The sequence below is a fragment of the Phalangium opilio genome, unplaced genomic scaffold (genome assembly GCF_054372755.1).
Source record: "Phalangium opilio isolate 3A_F unplaced genomic scaffold, DU_Popi_V2 ptg000078l_1, whole genome shotgun sequence".
In the NCBI taxonomy this organism is placed as follows: Eukaryota; Metazoa; Arthropoda; class Arachnida; order Opiliones; family Phalangiidae; genus Phalangium; species Phalangium opilio.
In genome coordinates this window covers 1,923,035-1,949,169 of record NW_028324186.1, presented here as the reverse complement: position 1 = coordinate 1,949,169, position 26,135 = coordinate 1,923,035, and the positions used below count along the sequence as shown (strand labels likewise).

General features: G+C 37.2%; 2 protein-coding genes across 2 annotated transcripts; one reads left to right on the top strand and one right to left on the bottom strand.

Annotated features, from left to right (window-relative positions):
• Positions 1-6,395: 6,395 nt before the first annotated feature.
• Positions 6,396-9,737, top strand: LOC149655000 (uncharacterized). Its single transcript, XM_089845037.1, has 10 exons — positions 6,396-7,078; positions 7,140-7,245; positions 7,307-7,511; positions 7,569-7,941; positions 8,001-8,165; positions 8,222-8,408; positions 8,466-8,717; positions 8,783-8,948; positions 9,015-9,163; positions 9,248-9,737. Exons 1-10 carry the CDS (start codon positions 6,662-6,664, stop codon positions 9,427-9,429), a joined length of 2,202 nt encoding a protein of 733 aa, XP_089701163.1. The 5' UTR covers positions 6,396-6,661; the 3' UTR covers positions 9,430-9,737.
• LOC149654999 (P2X purinoceptor 7-like) lies at positions 9,532-10,572 on the bottom strand. Its single transcript, XM_089845036.1, has 4 exons — positions 10,448-10,572; positions 10,072-10,382; positions 9,760-9,978; positions 9,532-9,697 (listed from the first exon to the last, which is right to left on the bottom strand). Exons 1-4 carry the CDS (start codon positions 10,490-10,492, stop codon positions 9,532-9,534), a joined length of 741 nt encoding a protein of 246 aa, XP_089701162.1. The 5' UTR covers positions 10,493-10,572.
• Between the last annotated feature and the right edge of the window lie 15,563 nt (positions 10,573-26,135).

The window sequence follows — 26,135 nt, the reverse complement described above, 5'->3', positions numbered from 1 at the left end:
TTTTTTTGATTTTAATTGATTTATTTGATTTTTTTGATTTTTATTGAACTAATAGATAGTAAATTACCAACATGAAAACTTTTCAGTCAAAATTAACCAAAAGCAAAATAATCATGACATTTAAGCAGCTATTGGATATTATTACTATTCAAATGCTTGTATATAAAGACTAGCTTGACCGCTATTTCATTTCTTAGCCTATCCAGCAAGACAAACTGGAGTTCTGGGAAGAACTTACATTGAAATATAACAACACTATGATTGTTTTTAATTATAGGTCTTTTCTAGTTAAGTTTCTTCTCGAGTTTCTTAAACTACTTCTTGGAATCTTAGAAAACATTTTTTAAAAATAAAAATATATTCTTTATTTTTATCAAATGATTTTCGCTTGATTTAAATCAGTGATTTAAATCAAACAACCCTGATTTTAACGCGTAAGCAACCTCGTTTCGTCGCGAATCGCGATAGTTCGTTCATAATCACTTCAAAACAAAAGAACGCGATCAGTGCCTTAGCCATCTGAACTAATTAGTCTGTGAAACTAAGTGTTTTTAACTGTTTCGTGAAGAAAGTTCGTTCCTAATCGATTGGAATAATATTCATCTTCTTACGCACCTTGTACCAGTAACAGTAAGTGCTTGATTTTTTTACTATTAGGAATCCATAGAGCTAATAGGAATCATTGTGATCCCGTATCTTGCACGTTAATTTCCATGCGGGTTTTGTGAGCCCGGCTTATAAGGTTCAAAGCGGGCGGAGATACGCAAAATTAGCCTAGTCCCTCCCTCGAAGCCCGCCTAAATACGAGAAGAAAATCGTTCTCGAATGACTCCTATTAGCCGTATGGATTCTTGATACTACACATTGACAACGTTGCCATAACTACATAGATATCTGCTAAGTGGTTGAATTTTTTGCTATGAGGACCCATAAAGCTAATTTTAATCAATGTCCCCATATTTTCTATGTGTTTTGTGGACAGGGCATGTGTACTGTAAGGTTTACCGCGTGGCGAGATAATTCGTGACGTCCCTACATAATGATTCCTTTTAGCTGTATGGATTATTGTTACTATATATCGGCGACGCTAGAATGGCTACAGAGAAAGATACGATTTTTACCCACATCATACCTTAAGATGAGGCTCTTAGTTTGACCCGAGCCGTTGTAGTAAATGCAGAGTTTTCGCTATCCTTATCCTTTAGATTTTTGATAAAAACGAACTCTATGAATCCTAAAATCCAAGTATATCAGAAGCACATTTGATTTTAATTTAAATTTTTACAAAACACCCGGGATTCGAACCTACTCTACCACTTAAACATACATACTGGATACCTATGGAGTGGGATACTTCTCCATTTGAATTTGGGTTTATTAATTTGTGTCATTGGGGTTGGATACTTGTGCATTTGATATTTTGGGGTCGAATACTTCTGAACTTGTATGTTTGAGGTCCAATTTTTCTGAACTTGTATGTTTGGGGTCCAATTTTTCTGAACTTGTATGTTTGGGGTCCAATTTTTCTGAACTTGTATATTTGAGGTCGTATACTCCAACAGATTTCATTAAAACGAATGTGGTGAGTTTTAGTTTTAAAATAACCATTATAATCTGTAAAATGTTTAGCTACAACGTACGATATACATCTACGGTGAGGCTATTACGCTTTGACTTGCCAAGTTGTACTCCTACTCGTACTAGTAGTCGTGAAGGAGTAGCGCCAGGTCAGTATAAAAATTTCGTAGGTCATTCAAGAGGAGAGAATTGTATCCGGGTGATATTTTGCTTCGGTGTATTTTAAAACGATGGGGATAATGATAGTATGTTTAAGCATTGCATTTAATTGTACTCGTAAGTTAAGTACTTTGAATTGCCTCGTTGCGGCAAAGCTTGTTTAAGGTGGCTATTTTCAAGTAAAAGGTTCCGATGCATCTCCTTGCCCATGGCTTAATATTTTCTCATAAAAGCTGTTTCTTCTCATTTGCAAATAGGAACCGTAACAACTCCATCATGGAAAATTTGTCTTTGACAAATGTTAAAGACCTCTTGGTTAAAAACATGAAAAGTCCTGTGCCTTCTAGTTCATATTTTACTGCTAGAGATTTAGGTGAAGCAATCACCGACTAACTCGGAAGACTACCATTAGGAGGAAAAGTTAGGCTTTTCATTTTCTATAGCCAAGACTAGACAAACCCTCTGATGGACATTACTTGGCACGAATTTAAGCATATATCACGTTCGGGGCGACCCGATACTCAATGTCTACCCCCCCCCCGAGTGAGTGAGAGAAATTTCGGTGGAGGAATATTTGTCGCGAAGCTAGAGAGAAGCGGCAAGATCCTATTCACTGTACCTTAGCCAGGACTGTGCAAGCGCGCCAAGAAAAATAGTTACTGTTGCTTTTGACTCGGCGAGACGGCGTCTGCTGTACAGTCTTATGGCCGAACGACGATAGACCGGCAAGCCTTAGCTTAAAAAATGGATTTCATCATTGAGACAGCTGATTCAGTCATTATTGACTACAAGAATGATTTTTGGGACTCGGAAAAAACGGGTAAACGTAAGGAAATTATTGTAACTGCGCACAGTCAAGGACTTTTAACCCAAATTATTAAAGATATGTCGGAAAAATACGAAAACTTAAAAGCTCAATTTAGAAATATTCAATGTGGTTCTTCAAGTTTCGCGTTTGCTTGGCCACAATGGGTGAAGAGTACCTTTTAAATGCTCCTAAATTTGGATTTAACGCATTAGATAAAAGCAGCCCAGAGTCAAAATTAGCTGTTTCTATTATGCAATGGGTAGCTATAAGGGTTCACACTGTGAAGAGCGCTGGTTCACTTGTGGAAAGCACCAAACCTCAAACATTTTGCGGCTCGGTAAAAGCAAATAACGTAAATGAAGGTAAAAAGATACGGAACTTTAAAAGTGATGAACTGTATACGATGAACAGACTAGGTGGTGGTGCGCTTGGTGAAATTTGGCGTGTAAACAAAGGCATTATGCAAATTAAAAGTAAAATTGTTAAAGGAAAAAAACCATACTCCCAAAAACAACGCGATAACGCTCATCAAATGTACAAAATTTCTCTGACACTCCGAAATATGGATCAATTTCCTGAAGATATTCCACCAGCTCTCATAAAAATCAACAAAGGAGGACTACTCATTCCCCATGTGGACCTTATTCCATTTGTAACTAAAATAAGCCAAAGTGTGGTTAACGAGTACAAAAAGTGGGCCAACAGTACTAGATCATTATCTGCAATAAGTAGGCTTTAAAGTTAATTTTAACAATATCTTAACCACGTATTAACAAATAATTTGTTTATAATTCTTAGCAAAAACAATGGATCTCGTAAGAAATAGCGAAGAAATCAAACGTTTATTTTTCGACGGTTTGAAGACAATTCCAGCGTTAGATAAATATATAATTTCTCAAGAGCACTTAGAACAGTTCCGCTGTGTCTACCAAAGGAAAATTGCCCATGCTAAAATTGCTGATTTAATTCGAGCACAAAAAGGAAAAGAAATGAAAGGAGAGGAAAACGGGGAGTAGGCGGCCAAAATTTAAGGTGCAGGCTCTACGCTTTACCGACTAAAGGATCAAAGAAAAAAGGCGTTTGTAACTCGAAAAACATTGTTAAGAAGAATTTAAAAATGCCAAAAATTGACCAATCTCTTGATAGTAATTCTAAGGTTGTCAAACCCACTTCTAAAAATACTCCAAAAAAGACAAAAATTACGAAAACTGAAGATAAGAGTCTCGAAATTGACCAACCCATTAATAAAGATCCCAAAATTACTTCTAAAGTTCCAACAACAAAGAAAAACATAGTCAAAACTCCCACTAAAAATCGTCCAAAGAACAGGAAAGCCAAAGCTGATAACTCAACGAGTCAAACCATGCCAAAGCAACCAAAAAATGCCAAAGAATTACCTAAGAAGAGGAAAGCCACAGCTCATAACTCAACGACTCAACTCGAATAACCAAAAAATGCCAAAGAATTACCGAAGAAGCGTAAAGCTAGTGATTGTGATATAAATACAGCATCTACGAAATGTGAGGTTCAATCTAAGAAGCCCAAAATCGTCGAATCTTCACCCAAAAATGCACCAAAGAGGCGTAAAGCTTTTGATATGTGCAAGAAAAGGTTAACCTATTATTAGAAATTCGAGGCTTATGTGATATTAATTGTGATTGTTATATTAATTGTGATTAATAAAGGGTACAACTTGTCATATTTAAGATTGCTGTTTTTATTATTTTCTATTTCACTTATGCTATTAATATTCAACACACATCCATGTTAAATCAGACTAAGAAATATTTCAATTATTCAAACAATACAACTTCAGTTTAGTCAGAATCATAATATACAGATTCATTATATACCGATAAGAAACGGTTCTAGCATATTTCGTCAACAATATCTAGGTCCACTTTTCTATATTGTGCTTCAGCATTTTGCGCGGTACTAGTGCATTTTTTAATTACCAGAGACCGTCTGACATTTTTGTAATTGGCGCTAGTTAGTTTTCCATCAGCAATATACTTCATTTGGCTGAAAACTGTTTCTACGGCTGATCCATTAATTTTTACAGGATAATAGTACGATCCTGGAAGTCTTGAATTCATATCTTCAACATAACCCCAGTAGCACAAGCCTTCCGCATAATATTCGGTTAAAGGTCGAATAGTCGGTTTACGGTCCAGTCGGCTGTACCGTGCTTATTCCGACACTTTTCCGACTCATGGAGCCGACTACTTCTTTTAGTTGGCAATGCCGACATCTGTCTGACAGTTGGAACTGAGATGGTTTAAAGTAGGCTTGCCTACCGTCTAGAAAATTCCAACACATTTTTTGCCAATTGATTACCAACTCCCTCGCGCTAGTCGGTATTGTGACGATTAAGAAGAGTAAAATTAAAAGCAAAGTTATTCTTAGGCCGTTTAGTAACCGACATTTATCCGACAGTTGGAACTGTGGTGGTTTGAAGTAGGCTTGCCTACCGTCCTAAACATGTAACCCATTTTTGCCAATTGATTACCAACTCCTTCCCGCTAGTCGGTATTGTCACGTTTAAAAAGAGTAAAATGAAAAACGAAGTTGTTGGTAGGCCTTCTTTTTCCGTGGGACGGTTTTTTTTGAGTTTTACTATTCCGCATATGCCACCAAAATATTTTTGTTATATATTTAACTTATACTATATTTCGACCCGCAATCAGAAGTTGATAATACTATATTTTTGGCAACACTAGAAACATAACGTTACAAAAAACTGCAAAGCAAGAAAACACATCTGATTTTCTAGTTTGAATTTTCCCTCCTGTAATTTCTCGGGTCAGGTGACACGCCTCTGTTCTATTGGCGTAACTAAGGTAACGCCATGCACGTCATCATCGAAGAGGGCGCTGCTAGTGCGAAAGCTTAAGCAAGTCAGCCTTTCCAGTATCTCTGACGCTGCTGAGTCGTTAGAATGTTTAAACGAGATTTTTGTGATCGAAAATGATTAGTTCTTGGCTTGTTAACTTTCAATTTCATCGCTAAGGTTCTTTGTCACACTATATAAACTAGAAACGTCTTCGTTTGTCACTTAAGGTTTGAATTATGTTATTGAATTATCAATTAATCTACCTCTTAGAGCCAGTTTTATGCTTAAGCCTTTGCTTTTTTACCTAGCTTCTCATCTGCTGGGAACCACACCCCTAAAAAGTGAAACCAAAACTTAAACGTTTATATATACCTTCAGTTTCTTTGTTTGAATATAAAAGAAGCAAGTGCTTTGGGGCGCTTGGAGTTCAAAAACCTTATATATTAAAGATTTTTGGTTGTGAAAATAATACTGAATTCCAAAATAGATCTCAATTTGTTTTAGTTACAGAATTTGTATGCGGTTTCAAACATTTTAAGAGAAAAATGTGTGAAATAATACCCTTTAGAATTGTATGTTTTTCTTTTTCCTTAAAAAAATCTGGAAGCGTATAATAATATTTTTCATTAAGATTTTTGTATTTAAGAGATAGTAACTGGGCACATCGAAGATATTAACAATGAATATTAATAAATGCTTCAATTGATGTAAATATTATACTCGCCCTGAAAAATTTTACTTTTGGTTGAAACCAATTAGCTAGGCAGCTAATATTTCCATTAGACTAGTCGTGTAATATCGAATACATTGTTTAAAGTGATAGAACCAAGTTTATCAATAGCGAAGAATTGGCAACTCGGGTGTTAAAATAGATAGAATGTCTGTCAAGGATTATAAAAATATAAATATTTCAATTAATTTAACCCATATTTAATTTTAAATTTGAGATTAAAAGTTAGACTTTTTGAATGTGGCGCTAACTGGTGGCGAAGTCGCCAAACTTGGCTAAGACATTTTTCTCCACCCCTCTACCACCCTCTCTCCAAGTTCTGTAGAAGGTTTCATCCAATCCAATAGTGGTTTTCCTACTATCCATGGCGGCGCGATACGTAGTTCTTGATTTCTGACTTAAAGTGTAAAAGTTTTATGAAAGGCTTCAACAACGAAAATAAATAATATCCTATTTCGTGTATAATATCCTATTTCGTGTATAATATCCTTTTTCGTGTCAGGTATTAGTTTAATTGATTTTAAAAGCTTTAAAAACAGTAACGTAACGTAACATGGCTTCTAAGCCTATGCCAAAAAAACCTAAAAATATTAAGAAAAGATGTGCTGTTCCACAATGTTTTGCTAATGATTTAGAAGCGCGATCCTTTCACAATTTCCCACGTGATGAACAATTAAAGGAACAATGGATTAAAAATATTAATGACCCCAGCTTCGTTTATAAACAATCCCAGCTAATTTGCTGTGCCCATTTCACAAGAGATTGCTTTGAGACAATACCTGGCTACTTCATACCTGGGCACTCATTAACCCAAACGAGAACTAAATTAAGAAAAGATGCTGCCCCCACAATCTTTACAAACAAGAGCTTGGAACCGCCAAAGCCTTGTGTTAGTGTTACGCGAGAACTTGATTTGCCTTCAACCTCAACGGAAGATAACCCAGCTAAGATAAAGAAACGTCAAACTGAGGTATTATACATTATCAATTATTGATTTTTTCTAATAGCATGTACTAATAATAAATTCACAGGGCAATACTAATCGAAACCAGTACGTGCAAAGCATCCCACCCAAACTTCTGGGCTTTGCTAAAGATGCTAGCATGCAAACTATTTTGAAATTAAGGAAAAATACTGGTATAGTTATACTAAACTACTAGCTTAAATAGAACAAGCTACCACATATTTATTTGCACAGAATGCCAAACTGAGATAATGGGCAAAGACGTAGCATGCCAAACAGATTTCAAATCCACCCACGAGTATGAGCCAGAAGAATTAGATATTAGTGATAGTCAAGAGGTGAAACGTTTTTTGGAAGAAGAGGAAGATGAGGGAGCTACCCTTAACCCCTTTGATGTAAGCTATACGCCATCAGAGTTACCACAAGAAGATATTAAAGAGTAGGTTTTTAATTGGAAATATATATAATTAAATATTCACTCATTTTAATTTCATAGGGCTAGAAGTTTTAACTTGGACAACAAAACTGCCATGAAAGAAAGGAAATTTATAGTATTTGAGAGCGCGCTTCTTCAGCTGTTTAGCTTCTGTTTTCAATGCCTTCTGCCATGTAAAATAACCACTAGTACATGGGGCTCCATGGTTACTGTTACTGCTGAATGCGAAAGAGGACACACTAATGTTTGGAAAAGTCAACCCTTACTAGGACAGAAACCGTTCGGAAACATACTAATTGCGGCATCAATATTGTTTGCTGGGCTCAACCCCACACAGGCACTTCGTATGTTATCATTTTCTGGTATCCAGGCTATTAGCAGGACAACATTTTTTAGAATTCAAAAGTGCTACTTACTCCAATGTATTCGAACAGTAAGATTACAGTTTTTATTATTTCATACTAGAAATTATAGTTTTTAATTTTGGCTTAGGTTTGGCATGAGGAGCAAATTGCAATTTTTAAGTCTTTAAAAAAAAAAAAGTTGAAACTGGGAGGCGATGCCAGATCCGATTCGCCAGGTTTCAGTGCAAAATATGGAACATACGTATTTTTTGAAAGCCAGATTAAAAAAATCATCCATTTGGTTCTTGTGCAAGTAAGAAGTTTAAGGGAAATTAAAAACGAAAACAAAATTGTAAAATTGATTTTTAGAGTACTGAGGTTAAAAACAGTGTAGCCATGGAGCTTGAGGGTTTAAAAAGAGGAATAACATTCCTTATGGATGCTGGTCTAAAAATTGCCTCAATCGTAACAGATCGACATGTGCAAATTAGATCTTATCTTAAGAAGTCTCATCCAAAAATTAAACATTTCTTTGACTGTTGGCACATGGTGAAATGTAAGATTAACATGGCACGCTGTACCCATAGCTCTTAATTTTAATATTGTCCCCAAGCTTTGAAGAAGAAAATTCACGCAGCAGCCACAAAGGAATATGCTGTTCTAGATGAGTGGAATAAAAGCATACAGAATCACATGTACTGGTGTGCTACTTCTAGCAAGGGTAAAGCCAAACTTATTCAGGCAAAATTCATGTCTGTGCTAAGACACGTGGCTAACATTCATCAAGGCCATGGTAAGCTCTTCCCCAAATGCACGCATGGCAATCTTTCTTTGGATGGTAAGAAGAGACAGTGGCTTATTCCAGGTAATGTTAAGTTTTACGAGTTATCGAAATTATAGTAACTTAATCTATTATTTTTAAATTTTAAGGAACAACTGTATTTGAAAAGTTAAAGAAAATTATATGTTTATTTGAGAAAGACATACTGCAAATATCACCAGAAACGCAAACCTCTAGCGTTGAAGCATTCAATTCAGTAATGATTCATTTCGCGCCTAAAAACACCCATTACTCGTACCTTGGAATGGAAGCTAGGTCAGACTTCAAAGTGCACGCTATCTCTGTTATATCAATCTCAGAATGATTTTCTGTTTGGTCTAGAATGTTATTAGCAGCTCTCCATTTTAACGAAAACTCCAACAAAATACAAGCCACGACTAAGGATGGAAATTTGAGATGGAATATATATTTCCCAAAAGCCAAGAAAGGGGAATATTCCGTAAAACCTATTATGCTAGCATCCACTTTTGGTAAAAAAATATTTCTGAATTGCTACCATCCTATAAAAATTTAGAAATGAAAGACTTGGTTTTGTTTTAATGAAATTATTTTAGGATACATTGAAAAGTTGATGGCCAAACTCGTAATAAATTGTGAGGAAAGTTACGAACAAGCTCTTATAGTGACAGAAGGCAGTCAACCAACAATTCCAAAGCCATTATCCACTCAATTTGAGCACCCAGAAAAGGAAGAAGCCATTGAGGCGTATCAATCTAAACGACGATTTTTAAATTAAGTCTCATAAAAAATTAAAAACCAACAAGATTTTAAGAAAATACTTTAATTTGAAAAAATATTGCACATAATAAAATGATTTCAATTGCAAATCTTTGGATGTTTATATTGGGAATGGCCCTGCTTCCATAAAACCATGATATTCTTCTGATGGATATTCTCTCCTGATTCTGTTAATAGCACAACTTGGAATTGGTCGCCTAACTCTCCTCCCCAATCTTCTATAAATCCAGCGAGTATACAACCGGTATATCAAATATCTGTATGTTCTAGAAACCAGCAGCTTTATGTATAAAATATTTAATAAAAATATTTTAAAACACAAACTCACGGATTTATTTCATCAGGTCTTGGCACAAAATTATTTTCCCGAAATTCATCAAATAAAATGTTTAAAATATTGGGTCTCATTATGTCATTAAAGGTGTCAGTTTCAATTATGCAATTTAAATCTCCTATTAGTTCTATGAATCTTTGATTTGGAGGATTATCGCGGCAACAAAAACTTTCCTCGACTGTTGGCATAATAAAACATTGTCCGCAGTTACACCTGTTAGACATAAATGGGTTTCGTCTGTTAATTTACAAAAACCAAACCTTAAAGACTTTGATTTTTAATTTGTTTATTATAGATTTTAATTACCAATCAGTGTTCTGCAGCCTCGGGTTATCTACTTCCATCACTCCCTGCTCTGCAGCAGCTGCAGGTTCTTCCTGAGCCAAAGGCTCAAATTGATATGGTTGTAAACCAAACTGTTCATCTTCTACCTCTGAAGAGGAACCATCCTCATTCGCCTCGTTAATAATTACTGATTCTTCGGATTCAGTACTATCTACTTCTGATTCTGAATCAGATCCCGAAATGATAATTTCTTCAGAGTCTTCCAATAATTCTGAACTTGAACTGGATTCTGACATTTTGTTACTTAAGCAGACGACATAACAAACAAAAACCTACTATACGGCAAGAAGTTTCTCTAAAATCCTACTATTTTGCAGCGACCAATGAAACCGCTTACCTTTATGACATCATAATGGGGCAAACAAGTTGGATGGTGACCCATTATATATTCTTAAATTTTTAAATTTAACGGAATTTTCTTGATTTTAACAATATTTTATTAATTTTTGATGTACCCCACGTGGTTGTAGGCACTTTTTTCTACTTGTAAATGCCTCGCGTTTGTACTAACATAAAAAACTTGGTTCTATCCCTTTAATATTCGAAATTGTTATAATTGATGCTCAACCTGTATGTTACTTGAAATATTCAAAGTACAAATTCTAAAGTGATTTTCGTCGAAAATGTATTAAAGAAATTTCAATACTAGGTATCAGTATCCTTTACTATAAGCGAATGAAGCCTCGAGTTAAGGCTTGATCGTCGCAAAACCATCGGGCCTCTAGTTAAGGTTTGATCGTCGCAAAAGCGTCGGACCTCTTGCTGACAGGCGGTTTAGTCGACTCTCAAACGTGTTGGATGAGGGTCGTATTTCATTCGTGTCGTAACAGTAGGTAAACTAGTGGGCCATCGTCCCACCGGGCGGACATTTCAATTCTGAAACACTTACTCAACCTGCCCTTTACCGACGATTTACCGTTTCTATACTAAAAAGGCGCGAAATCGTCGGATTGAGCGCGGCTTTAGGTAGGCATAATGACGCCGACATATAGTCGGCCAACAGTCGTTTTAAAGTCGCCTCATAACAGTAGGAAAACCGGCGGGCCGTCGTCCCTCCAGGCGGACATTTCGACTTTCAAACCATTACTCTCCCGACTTATTAGTGACTTTTTACCAACTCGTCGGTAAGACACAAAGCCGACCATGTAGGCTCTACGTCGGCAGTGCTACTAGGGAACCGATAAAACCGTAAACAGATATTCTTCGAAGCTCAAACGTTTGCCAGGACAAGAATTTCTTATTATTTGTTATTTTTTCTCCTTCATTTAGTCTTTCGGTAGCCCAATCTTCGAAATACTTTAAACGTTCTAACATTGATTTAACTGGAGAAGTATTGGTCGAGTAACCCTATCATGTGATAACAATCCGTTTTCAAATATCAGGCTACAGGTGAAAAGATAGTTGTAACAGGCCATTACAGATTCTTTGTCGGCAGGTGCTTCTTCAAACATGGGATTTGCATAGTTGTAGAGCTCACCCAAGACTTCTTTCTCCTGCATTATGAGGGCAGGTCCAACGTTTAATTTTGTCCAAGGGTCCCGGTCTATATGGGCTTGACACAATTTCTTCACATGAACTAATTCATCGTTGTCTCGTCTGTTAAGGCTTAGATTGCGGTATTTCATATATCCCTACCATATATCCCTTGTTCTGGCTCTCGGCGTGTGCGGTCGCAATCATAATCGCTCCGTAATCCTACTGAGACTAGCAAAAAGTTTATCGCGAATTCAGCTTATCGCTTATCAACAAAGCGGACTCGGCTTCGTGAGAATGACGGGGAAAAAGAAAACCCCTAAAATTAATTGCCAAGTATGTAAAAAACAAATAACCTCGACTCAACCAAATATCTCCTGTGGAATCTGCAATGAGTTTTCACACGGCGAATGCATTGGTGCTATAACTAACGAAGAACTTCAATACTACTACAAAGGAAAACAAAGTAAATATAAATGTAAAACCTGCATTACTAACCGAAATGATAGCTCCCTTATCGAAACCCCTAATAATAACGACGATAGTGAATCAGAAACTGAAGAAAGTGTAGCTGGTGAAGAAACATTAACAATTAGTGTGCTTATGGACAACTTAAACGAATATTTTAGGGTAGATAGCCTACATCGGACCAAAAATAACATAGTAGACAATGTTATATCGTCTGTTTCTTTATTGATTGAGACCGTTTCAGAACTCCAAAAGGAAATAAAGAACTTGAGAGAACAAAATGCTTTAGTGCTTAGGCAAAACGCAGAAATACTTGCACGAAGTATTGAGTCACCAAACTCAACCCTCGACCGGAACCCCTACCTACCCATAGGACGACCCCGCGAATTTTCAAGTCTAATTACACAACCCAAAATTCATGAAAAACTACCCCTAAATAAACCCACATCTGAAAATAATGATAAAAAACTCATTCAATTTGGAACAAAAAAATCAAGCCTACTTAAAGGAATTGCAAGACCTGCCAAACAACCTAGGAAAAAAGCATTGTTTATCTCAAGACTGCCCGTTGATACCACCGCAGAACAACTTAGGGACTCAATTAAATTTGAAACAGAGTTAGAAACAGTGCAGTGTATACAACTCAACCCCCGAATTAAAGGGAAGTATTCTTCCTTCTACGTCACAGCAAGCGAAGAAGAATTTAAAAAATTACGCGATCCCCAAAATTTTCCAGAAAATTCACTAATAACAGACTTTCGCGGTCCTCTTTATGAAAACCAGAAATTTAAAACCACTTTACAAATGACTACCATTAGGGAAGAGAATTTGGGAGATAAGGCACAACACGATGATGACTAGAAACCCAATTATATATTACCAAAACACCCGGGGTCTACGTAGCAAGGCCACTATATTTTTAAATAACGTAATAGAAACAAATTTTGATGTTCTGTGCCTAACCGAAACCTGGTTAAACCACTCTTATAGTAGCTCTGACTACTTCCCTAGAAATTATAATGTTTTCCGTACCGACCGAATTAAACGAAGTCTTGGTGGAGGAACCCTAATAGCCATTAAAGACACCTTTAAAACCATAAGGCGATCAGACTTAGAACACCAACATGAATCTGTTTTTGTTGAAGTGCGCCTAAACAATCGAGAAAATTTACTATTAGGTTGTACTTACTTCCCCCCGGATTCTTCAATATCAGATTACGAAGAATTTAACGATAATATTAAAAATCAATTACTTAGCTTTAAAGGGGATATAATTCTTTTGGGGGATTTCAATCTCCCCGGTGTCAATTGGGACAACTGGAACCTTAACGAATGTGGTTATTATGCAAAACATAAGGCGGAACATATTTTTGAGCTCTCCCACCTAAACAATCTCAAGCAACTAAATTATAAAAGAAATAGCAGTGGAAATATCCTAGACCTCTGTTTAGTTAACAGCGACAAATGCACAATAGAATACCACAATGAAATCCCGTTAGTACCTATTGATAAATATCACCCAGTTTTTACGTTAGAATTCTGCACGAACCAAAAAATTCAATATGAAGAGTGTGTATCTAGTAGATTTATATTCATGAAGGGAGATTATCAGAAACTGTATAAAACAATCAAAGACATCAACTGGTGTCCAGTATACTCATCTAGGGACGTAGAATTTTGCATAAACTATACAACTAAAAATATTCAAGAAGCAATGGAAATCTCTATCCCCCGTAGTAATCCAAATAAACCCAGAAATGTTACAAAAAACAAATATCCACACTGGTATTCCCGTGAGCTCATCAAGGCCTTAAAAAATAAGCGTTACTATCACAGAAAAAATAAGAGAATCGGTAATGAAAATGATAACTTAAAATACATTATAGCTCGCAAAACGGTTAAAAAACTTCTACTACGTGATCAACGAACATACTCAAATGAAATGTAATAGTGTTAAAAACGACCCAAAAACATTTTGGCGGTATATAAACAGTAAATCCAAGTCAAAAAAGAAAAGAATCGTGATTAAAAATGGAGATAAACTCCTTACAAATAACGATGAAATTGCAAATGAATTCAAAAAGGTTTTCTCGAATATATCGAATGATGACTCTATACTTCTACCCTTCACACCTAAAAACAAAATCCAATGTGAATTTTATCAATATATAATATCAGAACAGGAAGTAAAAGATACAATTAAGAAACTCAAACCTAAGCTATCATCTGGAATAGATGGAATTCCAAACTTCGTAGTAAAAGGCTGCGGCGACCTACTTTCACCAATATTAGTGCATATTTTCAACCTATCACTAGAACTTGGGCAATTCCCAAGTATGTGGAAAGAAGCTCTGGTTTCCCCAATATTTAAAAAAGGTTTGGAAGCCGATCCGAGTAACTACAGACCAATCTCCCTTTTGAACTGCTTACCAATGATATTTGACATGTTAATGAGTAATAAACTGTACAACTGGTTCAAGGTTAACTTACCCGAAAATCAGCATGGCTTTGTCAGGGGTCGATCTGTTGAAACTAATCTCCTAAGTACTCTTGAATATATGGCTCCCGAAATAGATGATAGAGGACAGGTGGACATCCTATATGTAGACCTATCAAAAGCGTTTGATAGAGTATCCCACCGTGTTCTACTTCAAAAACTTAATTTTTTCGGCCTAACGGGAAAACTATTGGCCTGGATTGAAAGCTACTTAAGGGACAGGAAAAACACATTAAAAATCAACGGAGAAATATCGAAAACAAGCTATGGAGTTACTTGTGGCGTTCCTCAAGGTTCTTCCCTAGGTCCGTTACTATTCAACATATACACCTCCGATAAACCCTTGCAGATCCAGGACTCCAGAATTTACATGTTTGCCGACGATAACAAATTATGTAATTACATTCGCAACGAAGAACACTGTGGAAAACTAAACACTGACCTAATGAACCTTCAGAAATGGTCTACCATAAATAATATACCTATAAACGAGGATAAAACGTATGTAGTGTCTTACACCCGCAAGAAAAATAAAATTATTTATCCCTACAAACTGAACGGAAAAACACTCAAGAGAGAAAAGAACATACGCGACTTAGGAGTCTTGTTTGATGAGCGATTACATTTCATAAGCCAAGTTGAAAACACCTCAAAAAGCTGTTTAAGAACTCTCTGTTTAGCACTCAAAATCGCTAAGGATATAAACTCACCCACATGTTTTAAAAGATTGTACTCAACTTTAGTGAAACCGAAGCTCTTATTCGGTGCCCTAGTATATAGTAGCTGTAACCAATACCAGATATCTAAGCTCGAGCGTATCCAGAAGAAATTCGCTAAATTTTACCATCAATACTTTAGCATCAAAACCCCGTTTAAGTACGAAACAGTTATTAAGACATTAAAAATGGACTCAATAAGGGACACCTTAATAAAACTAGACATACTTTTTCTAAAAAAATTAATTCACAACGCTATTGACTGTAAAGAACTCTTAAGTCAAATCAATCTAAATACCCCAAATCAGAAGACAAGAATTAAAAATTACCAAATTTTCAAACCACAATTGTCTACAATATACCCTATGAGCCGGATAATGAGAAATTTTAATATTCATGGAAACAATGTTGACATTTTCAATGATAAGAAGTTAAACGTGAAAAAAATAGACCTTACTTAACATGAACCAAAATGAGCATAGTTTTAACTTTTAAACCCCCTAATAATTTAAAACTACACAAACGACGTATCATTATACCGATTGTCCCCGCGTGCAAATACTTGAAGGTCACACCTACGCTGTACTGTTTATTTGCACGAAATAAAAGCTTTATTATTATTATTATTATATTAAGCGACTGATTTGCCCCTCGCATAACATATAAAGATAATTATTAATTCTTACTTCTTGGGCAGCCTGATTACCGAACCCAAATTCCATTACCTCAGCGTTACCCCCAACGCACATTTCACCAATTATGCTTAGAAGACGTTTTTCAATCTCGGTTAATTCAACGGGGCTTTTCTTAATTGCAGCTGCCTTCCCTTTGGTGTCCGATTTCCAATCAGCCCATGACTGAAGTAATAAACAATAGGCAAATGTCTGTACTTAACACAAAACCACGTCAAAGGTCAACCAACCTTTTTCCATTTTTTCTCGTCTTTCACTGCACCAAGTGCATCCGTATTTAACATCTCTGACAATTGAGCCCACGATCTATCTTGCACGAATTTTGTGTATTCCGCAGTTAACCTCCCAGAAACTAATTCAGGGTGAGCGTCAAAATGGTCTAGTATCACTAGACGTTGTTTTTCCGATACTTTTATCGCACGTGGAGCCGTTCTCAGCTTTAAATGTAGAAGAAAGTATACCATGAATTAATAAGATATATTCAAAATTCATGAAAATTTAATTTTCACGCAGCATTATGACATTTATATTTTCGACTTCTTTGTCAGCCTATTTGAATTAGTTAAGAAACAACTTGATTAATTACAAATGCAGACTATGTGGATAAACTAAGAATTGGATAGTTAACTATTATTTAATGTAATATCATTTAGTAATTATAACCAAAAAGCCTATTATATGTGAGAGTGGAATATGCCATCACGTGAGATTATTTAACCGAGGTTTACCGTAAAAATAGCAACTTCTTCAATATGAACTCGGTAAAGCATTAACACAACATAACATATAAACACAATTTAAACATATTTTCATAGTTACCAATAAAATATTCAATTGTTACTTATAATTTCCCCAAAATCAATCTGTCAGAAGCCAACTAATACAGAAATATCGCTAATACTATGCATAATCCGTCTGCTACAAAGCTTCCTCTACTGTGATTGGTCCTCGTGTTCTTTCACGTGATTGAAAACCCCGAGCATCGAGTAGGAGGAAAAAACCTCTTACAATTCTGTATCTGTACCGAAAAGCGCGATCTTAAGAACGGTTTGAGAGGCTCGCTTAGAATTACTACTTTTTGGATCTCTTGAAAATCTTCGTTACGATCCGTTTGGTAGGCTGTTCGGTAGGAAGTTTTCGGTAGCTTAAACGAACGCCTGAGAATAGCACCCCCGATCAGGGAGAACTGCGGGGTACCTGGGTTAAAGACGAGTTCAGATACGCCGTAGAGTGAGGATACAAAATCACACGCATGTGCGAGGCCTGGTCGTACCAAAAGTGGGCCAAACGAAAAGTTAGAAGCGTACGTATTTGCGAAGTTAAATTTATGTAAGAAGTGGGGCCATTATTTGGTTGCAAAAGAACAAGAATCTCAGTGCAATATTCGCGCGTTGGGCAATTCGCCTGGAAGAGTATCACTACAGCCCCATCCACCGAAGCGGGGCGAAACACCAAAACGCAGACGCGCCATTGAGATCCCCAGTAGAAGAGGTAGATCCGAACAACGAATCTGAAGAAATACCAGTGTGCGCCAACATGAACATGACCGAACTAGCAATGGCGCAGCAAATTCTTCCACAATTGAAGGACCTCCATAAGAAATTGCGAAAACTGGAAGAAATGGGGGTTGAGGCAGGGGTTTTTGAGTATACTATGAGGGAAGGAGTGTTGTACCGAGACAACCTCTTCGGAGATGACAGACATAAGTTGCTGGTCATTCCGCCTACCCTTAGGAGGTCGGTATTGGATCTCGCCCTTGACTCAGAAGCTGGAGGTCATATGGGTTTCGACAAGACGCTGGCCAAAATTAGAGAAAGATATTGGTGGCCTCGTATGAGAAAAATGGTGAAACGCTATGTCGAAACTTGTCCGCCTTGCCAATACCGCAAAGTGCCGTCCAAACCTCCCCCAGGTCTTCTGCAGCCAATTCCTCCGCCTAGTCGACCGTTTTAGATTGTGGGCATTGACCACTGTGGGCCATTTTTGGCATCGAAGAACGATAACCGACATATTCTGATCGCCATTGACTATTTGACACGCTGGATAGAAGCGAAGCCAGTGCCCAGCACCGAGTCGTCCCATGTTAGGGAATTCGTAAGAAATCAGATTTTCCATCGACACGGTAGTCCCAGGCTACTGATTAGCGACCGGGGAAGTTCCTTCGTGTCACAAGAAACAGAACACGAACTAGAAAAATTAGGAATTAAGTACGCCGCCAGTTCTAGTTACCGACCACAAACGAATGGTCTTGTGGAAAGGGCGAATCAATCAATGGCGAAAGTATTGTATAACTATGTGGACCCGAAACATACTGATTGGGACGAACATCTGCCGGCGAACGTGTTTGCCAGCAACACTGCTGTTCAAGCCACGACGCAAAAATCGCCGTTCGATCTCCTCTATGGACGGCTCCCCATCCTGCCGGGAGAAGCTAATATAATTTGACCTCTTGATGAAGCTACTACTGACGACCATCGCGCTAAAGTAGTAGATAGGCAGCAGGCAGTAGAACGTATCCATGCTAGCCAAGAGAAGCAAAAGGAGAGATACGACAAGGGCAGACAAATGGGTCCAACTCATGAACCAGGAGACCTCGTCCTGGTGCGAAAGTTCGCCAGAAAGAAAGGAAGGACGACCAAACTCTTGCCTCGGTATCGAGGTCCATTCCAGGTCCGTAGTCAAGTGGGGCCTTTAAGTTACAAGGTAGAGGACCCTGTCTACCTTCGCACCAAAAACAGACATCATGTTCTAGGCGTCCACGCGTCACACATGAAACCGTACAAAGTGAGAGACTTGAACGATTGCGAAGATTTAGATGACCGAGAAGAAAGTTGGGACGAAGACCACCCGGAACTAGACCCAGAGCCGGAAACGACCCATAAGAACGGCTCAGTTCTAAAGGCGCCGCCACCGAATACCGCCCCCAGACCCCAGAGAATCCGAGCGGCTCCCCAAAGATATGGCAACCCCATACCTTACTAACTTTAAGTTTTAACCGGACAATTACTTAAGTTTAATTACAATGGTTGAACGTTAATTTTGCTTTTATTTGGTTTTTATCACTTTGATTTTTTTTGGTTTTTATCACTTTGATTTTTTTTGGTTTTTATCACTTTGATTATTTTTGGTAGTTTTAGATGTTTAACTCGTAGTTTAGTTTCTTTTCTTATTTTCATTATTCTGATTTTATTTTAAGGTCATTGTCGTGTTTCAAGTGTTATTTTAGATTGATGAAATGTTAATCTAGTGTGTGTCTGTAATTTAAAAAAAAGGAAAAGAAAGAAAAAAAAGTCGAATGAGGTCATTCGAAAACGTAGGATGGCCAAGAATTGTTACAGTTACTTTATGCAGGGCCCCCTTTAGATAGTAGCTCGAGGGACCATTGTGAAGAAAGGTCGAATACCCAGCGAGAAGTTCGCCCTGGCCACGTGATTCTCTCGTATCCGAATAATACGGTGTTTACACGAAAATGTACGGTTGTGGAAAAATACCAGGGGACGAGAGGGGTTTTGTTATAAAAAAGAGGAGATTTTGGTTTTGGGGACAAGGTAGAGGGCAGAGAGTTTTTGGCGCGCGACTAGCGAGGTTAGCGAGAGTGTAGAGATTGTGTGTGTGCCTTTACGTGGATTTATTTGTTACTTATATTAAAAACTTTAAAACTTAAAACTCAAAAAGTGTAATTATTCGTATAAACGCCTACCCCTACAACACTATTGCATCATGCTGTCATGGCCTGGAAAATTTGACTTGAAAAATAATCAATTTGTGCTAGCCCCGTCGCCTATGACACACCAGACTCTGCAGTCCATAATTTCTAAGTGTTCAATACATTTATTTACTAGGCAGTTCACTTCGCTGGCTTTAAGCCTAAAACATGGAAAATAGGCTAGGGTGAACTTCAGTTTTGAGGTTATGCCTTTTACCATGATTTGAAAGAAAAGTTATTCTTTACCGTGTATGATATTATTACCGAATAATGCTTTATAATGGTAAATTTTGCAAAACTTCATTGCAAAATGTAGTCCAATTGTAAGAAACAGCAATATGTTTGCTAAAAGAGTCCCAGTTCAGTGAGCTTCTATCTAGAACCAGGTGATCCGTAGAATCTGCTCCATGAATTTCATTCTCGCGATACTTAGGTGAATTATTTATGATGCAGTTGTGTAGTCTTAGCAATATTTTCAAGATTATTATCTACAACAATGTTGTTGTTGTCAAGATAATCACTCAGTTCAATGTCAATTACATCAGGAAGAGGTTCCATCTCATTAATGGAATCAGGGCAAGTTATAATTGAAAGACGATCATCAGTTTGGCAAATACTGCCACTGCAAGATCCCTCACGCTTAAATGCTTAGTAGATATAATAATCACTTTTGAGGCTATAAATATTTTTTTCATTACATTTCATAAGCACATTACGGATGAAATCATTATCTTGATTAGGGTCAATACGATCCATATAGTGCGGATTATCTGATTCTGGTCCATTCACGGATAACAATTTTCGCTTCCTTTTCTCAAACGTAACCTTTATAAACCAGTATATTATTCGTTTGTCTTTATTAATTTTAAATTCTTAATTTACTTTGCTTACTTTTGAGCTTATTTGGGTTAGCATGCTCGCTAGAAGGTCCTATTCCATTCTGAAAATGCCTTGAACAGACAAATCTGGGATTTTTCTTGGGTGTAAACATGCTTTTATCCACGAAACCTTTGATGCCACAGGACTGAACCCTAATCTTCCACTTATCATGTTGTTTATTAGGGCTAGTCCCAGTGTTGTTAATGGACTTAGGTCTGCCCGCAGCCCTGTAAAGCCCTGTTTTCATCAAAGCTATAAGCGAGAAAAATTCGCGCTAGAGCGAGAAGAGTTTGCTAGAACTTTGTCTGGCTTCTAGCAAAGGTGTTTTCATTGCCGCGGGAACCCCTCGCTAGACGCGAGAAAACGCAAAACTAGAGCGAGAAAATGACGCTAGCTCCTATCTGTCAGAGACAGATATTTTCTATTGTCCCGCTTAGCGAGAAGCGAGATGTAGCGGTCACGTGATATGGAACCACGAATAAGAAAGCAGTGGGGGGTCAACATTTCGGTTTTTAAAAATGGATGGCAAAACCTCGAAGAAAGAACTTAACGAAAAGTTAAAACAGGAATAGAGCTCGGAATTTGTATAACTTTTGTTGCATAGGTACGATCTCTTGAATATCAATCAGATCTATCCATTCAAATAATTTAAGCCTATCTATATTGTTCAAAAACCTTATTCGAAACCAAAACCATAAATGAGTAATTTTATCTGTTCATGATTACGTAGCGTAATTTTGGATTCGTAAAGGAGTTGACATAATCTTTTGTGTACGTTTTAAGAACATTAATTAACAGATAAAATAATTAAATAATAATTTTTAACGTCAATTAAATACGATTCTTTATTTACAAATAATATTGTTACCGGATAGTTTAATCTGCAATTAAAGTAGATGTATATAATTTGATAAAAAACCAACAACCTTATCTAATCCGTTTTCGCAATACTATTTTATATTGAGAGATAAGTTAATGCTTTGTAGTTATCCATTTTTAACCGTTTCTTAATCCGTTATCTGAAAGCTGATGCATTAACACGGATTTTCAGCTGTCAGTTTATAATGATCTGGCGGGTCACTCGGGTGGTCGTAGACGGTGGTACTAGTGTTTCGCAATATTAGTGCATGTAGACCTTGGTTAATGGCTACAGGTTGTTCTTTAGAACTCGGTTTAACCGAATCGTCGCAACCTGACGTTAAACAAACGTGAAGTGACTGTTGGCGGCATTTCAACATCTCATATAGAGAGTCTTACCATGGCAAAACAATATGCAAAATGACTGTACTGTGATCAGTAAGTACCAACATCTTATTTATTGTATATTATGTGCAAGCATTTCTTACGAAAGTGCGTTGTATACACAAGGATCCAAGACCAACTTGAGCACAGGGAACTTAAAATACCAGGTTGAGAAGACACATCCCAAATATAATACTGATCGCGATTATCAATGGTCAGTTGCAATAGATAATACCTATTGATGAATTGAAATCATACTTTTATATACAGGAGAAGTCCATGTCCATGTGCATAAACAGGTTTAAAAAAAGACGTCAGGCTTCAAATATGGCAATTTTATCAACAGCCCGCATATTATCTTCACCGGTTTTTCCGTTTCCGTGGTATCCGTTTTCAGGGTTGTTGTTTGTGTACCCAACAGCGTTTTTGCAAAAGCGCCTTCAATGTCCTTGTTTATCAGGTTCGCATATCTCTTGATCATGCTTCTTGAGCTAATTTTAAGGTGCGTTCTTTCCCTAGTAGCATTTTCTATCCGTTTTGTAGTCGGTTTATTGTCGGTACAGGCGGTTAGTTGTCCAAATCGCTTAGTTGTCGGTAAACGTCTTCAAACCACCTTAAGTCGGATACACGACTCAAAACACGACATGGAATGCGCCTTGGCAACTAAATGGCTCGGACATAAAGTATTGTAGACCGACAGTCCGATAATTCTTTCGGGCCGATTGATCAGGTTTGGTGTCGGCCCGACTAGTTTTCTACTGGGTTCGATCAAACTAATAGCAAAATGTCCTAGAACCTGGCGCCTAGTATATTTAATTACAAATATACGGGCACCCAAACATAGGCCCCAAAAAAAGTTTCAAACTTACAGTAATACGTACTAGCCTGCCCATCTTGTTTAGAAGAGATGGAAGTCTTTGGAAGATGTTAAAACACTGCAAAACTTTCATTTAGCTTCATTTTACCCACTCAAACTTACTGCAATCCATTTATTTCTACAAGATAAAGGTTCAATAACATTGTAGCAAGAGGGGGGAAAACGTGACGCTGCTCTTTATAACTACTAGCAAAGGCGCGGTTATAACAAAGACTAGTTTGCAGTGGCCCGCTGTAGCGCAAAAGGTAATATCGAAGTGCTGTATTTCTTCTAAATCAGAAGGCCAGGATGATGTCTTCAAAATTTCATACGATTTTAACGAATACTATGATTGCAGTGAAGCGTCGACAATGGATATCCACGGAGCTTTCGCTGGCACTGACGACTTGTATAGCGTCCATCCGAAAGATCTCGAAGGATAATCAAAGGCTCAGTGCTTCTCAAGTATTACAAGCATGAACAGCATCCTTCTCACACCGACAAACTCGAATGGTGGAGGGTATAAACCTGGTTAAGGTTAGTATTGTCGTGGAATAATATCATAACAAGCTGTACCATTACAGGCCAATAAAGAAGTTTACCCATCGGTTAGCAAAATGGCAAACGAAATTTTTTCACTTAAGGTTCGTCAGTTGCTTTTAAGTGACATTTTTCTGGTGACACTTATCGAATTCCAAAGAAGCGTTTTACTATGACACCAGACAGAATTTTGTATTTCACTTGTATATAATAGTGGTGGAAACGGAGTATTTTTATTAATACATTACTAATGTGAACAACAAACAATGTTTTTTAAAAATAAATATGTATAAATTCACTGGATGTTTGTGAAATTACATTGTTAATTAGCAATGAAGAGCAACCAGAAAAGGAACTAACGAGGCATTGTCTGCACAATTGTGACTTCGAGGGACATATACAAGTATCTTAAGCGGACTTTTAAGTACGTCTGTAATTGAGAATAGTACTTTACTCGTCCTTTATAACTTCAGATTCTAACCATGAACAAGGACACAAAGTTCAAATATCATAAAGTTATGACTGTACTGTATACTTATTTTAACATAAGATGTTGAAACCAGGTTCATAATTGTTTAATAAGCAAACAGACTTATCTCAATTATATTAATGCTTCGCAGTGTTTTAGTTTAAACGAACGCTATACATTAACTAGTTTTGATGTTCAGTTAAGAAAAATTACCACATTACGTAATATGTTAGCTTATCTATACATAATGTAACTTACTCAACGTTTATCCGAATGGATACAGTTGATTGATATGGGCTTGCAAACAGTACATTTTTCAACCTACAACCGCATAGGCCAACCTTTAAAATAAAAGCTACTATATTTTATATCTGGGTAAATTAACCGCGAACAATTTGTAGACATAAACGTGAATAACAAACGATAATGGATATCCGATTCCGAGCTCTAGGGCTGCTCCTCCCCTGTGAAAGCTTAAGCGGGGCACATTTTTGAAATTTGCTATGGATTAAATTTAAAACAAATTATTAAGTGCCCAGAAAACGAAAATTTGCTAGATTGTTACCTTACAAACATAATCGGACTACAAATAACTGATCTTGACGATCCGTTTGTCGTTATTGATGCTTACCACCACCATTTTGTGTCCTCCATACTGACTTCTATAGTACTGCTTTGCCCGCTAAGGGCGGCTACTTTCAATTTTAAGAAATGTAATTACTATGAATTGTATTCTATGAACGAACGGTATTCGCGAGGCCATGGACACATTCATACCTAAGAATGATCAACCCGTCTGCTCTAAATTTCCGAAGTGGTATTCCTTGGAACTCAAATGAGCCATTAAAAATAAAAAGTACCGTTACAAGAAAAAATGTCGCACGGGCTTTTCGCAAGAGCAGGGCTATTGTGAAAAGTTTAATTACTAGGGATAAAAGCTTGTTATCGGAAAAGGTTTGCGAACACGCTTTGGCACACCCTTAAAAACTTTGACGTCACGTTAATGGAAACTTGAAGGAAGATAATTCCGCAATTTCTCTTGTTATTGATAAACAGCTTGTGTTTGAACCAGAGAAATTGGCAGACACGTTTAAGGGGCACTTTTCTAAGATATCCACTGACAACTCTAAACAGGATACGGTTTATTCTTTCGATATTACGCCAATCAAGAGATAACCCACAATGAAATCATTTGCGCTATAAAATGCTTGCCTAATAAATTTTCAACAGGGGTAAACGATATCCCCGCCTTTATTATAAAGGGATGAAGGGATATTCTTCTGCCTTTGTTCAACCACATATTCAATCTATCTATGAAAAAGCGCTGTTTCCCTACTCTTTGGAAAAAACTGTCGTGGTGTCGATCTATAAAAGCGAGTCGTCCACCGATCCCAAAAACTACCGCCCAATTTCTTTACTGTGTGTCATGGCAAAAGTTTTCGACATGATCATGCATAGATGTATACGGGGATGGTTCGATGCTTTTCCAATGAATGTCAACAATGTTTTTCCTCTGGAAAAAGCGTCGATACCAACCACACTGCATTTATGGATATGGTGGCCCCGGAAGTTTTTTTGTAGAGGGCAGGTGGATGCCATTTACCTGGATCTCGCTAAGGCGATTGATAGAGTTTCCCATAAGTTTTTGAGAGAAAAATTGCATGCTTTGGGTTTGGATGGGAATTTGTTGTACTGGGTGGTGGATGATTTGAGCACCCGAGTCAATGTGGTTAAATGCAATGGCGCACTGACCGATGTGACCTATCCAGTTCTCTGCGGCGTTCCTCAAGGATCATCCCTGGGCCCATTTCTCTTTAACATTTACATCTATGATTTGCAATTCGTCATACAACATTCAAAATTATTCCAATTCACGGACGATAATAAATTATGCCGAAGTATCAACTCAAAATCGGACAACGCGCTATTGCAGCTTGAACTTGACTCGATTGCAGCTTGACTCGATAGATAACTGGTGCACTAAAAACAAGCTGCCCATAAATCCACCTAAATCGGTCTACGTGACCTTCACTAGACGGATTTGCCGCAAAGTACTGACCAATTACAAACTTGGCTCGTCTAATATTCCGCGCAAAAATTTAGTAAAAGATCTAGGCGTAATGTTTGATCAGCAACTCTATTTTTCTGAGCATATTCATAACTGTGTGAATCGCTGTCGGCGCAGACTAGCGAAGTCCTACAAATTGAACAAAAAGCTTAATTCCTTAAAGCATTTTCGACATCTTTACTTAAGCCTAGTGAGGTCCCAACTATTATTTGGCTGGATAGCATGGGAGGGTTGCATTGCCTAACTACGTGTAAAAATAGAGGGCGTTCAACGAAAATTGAACTGTACTGTTTTAGAAATTTTTTGCCTAACATTAATTATAATTACGAAGACATCATTATTATGCTCAGCATTTTCACTATTAACTACTTATGTAATGCTACAGATTTCAAATTTATATTTAAATTAGTACATAATTT

Excerpts from the sequence above, each read along its gene's own strand:
- LOC149654999 (XM_089845036.1), bottom strand. The coding sequence starts at position 10,492 with ATGGGTCACCATCCAACTTGTTTGCCCCATTATGATGTCATAAAG. Across the intron at positions 10,383-10,447 it reads CCCATTATGATGTCATAAAG|GTTTTTGTTTGTTATGTCGT; the intron begins GTAAGCGGTTTC and ends GCCGTATAGTAG. Across the intron at positions 9,698-9,759 it reads AGACCTGATGAAATAAATCC|AACATACAGATATTTGATAT; the intron begins GTGAGTTTGTGT and ends GCTGGTTTCTAG.
- LOC149655000 (XM_089845037.1), top strand. The coding sequence starts at position 6,662 with ATGGCTTCTAAGCCTATGCCAAAAAAACCTAAAAATATTAAGAAAAGA. Across the intron at positions 8,409-8,465 it reads CTGTTGGCACATGGTGAAAT|CTTTGAAGAAGAAAATTCAC; the intron begins GTAAGATTAACA and ends ATTGTCCCCAAG. Across the intron at positions 8,949-9,014 it reads TACCTTGGAATGGAAGCTAG|AATGTTATTAGCAGCTCTCC; the intron begins GTCAGACTTCAA and ends TGTTTGGTCTAG.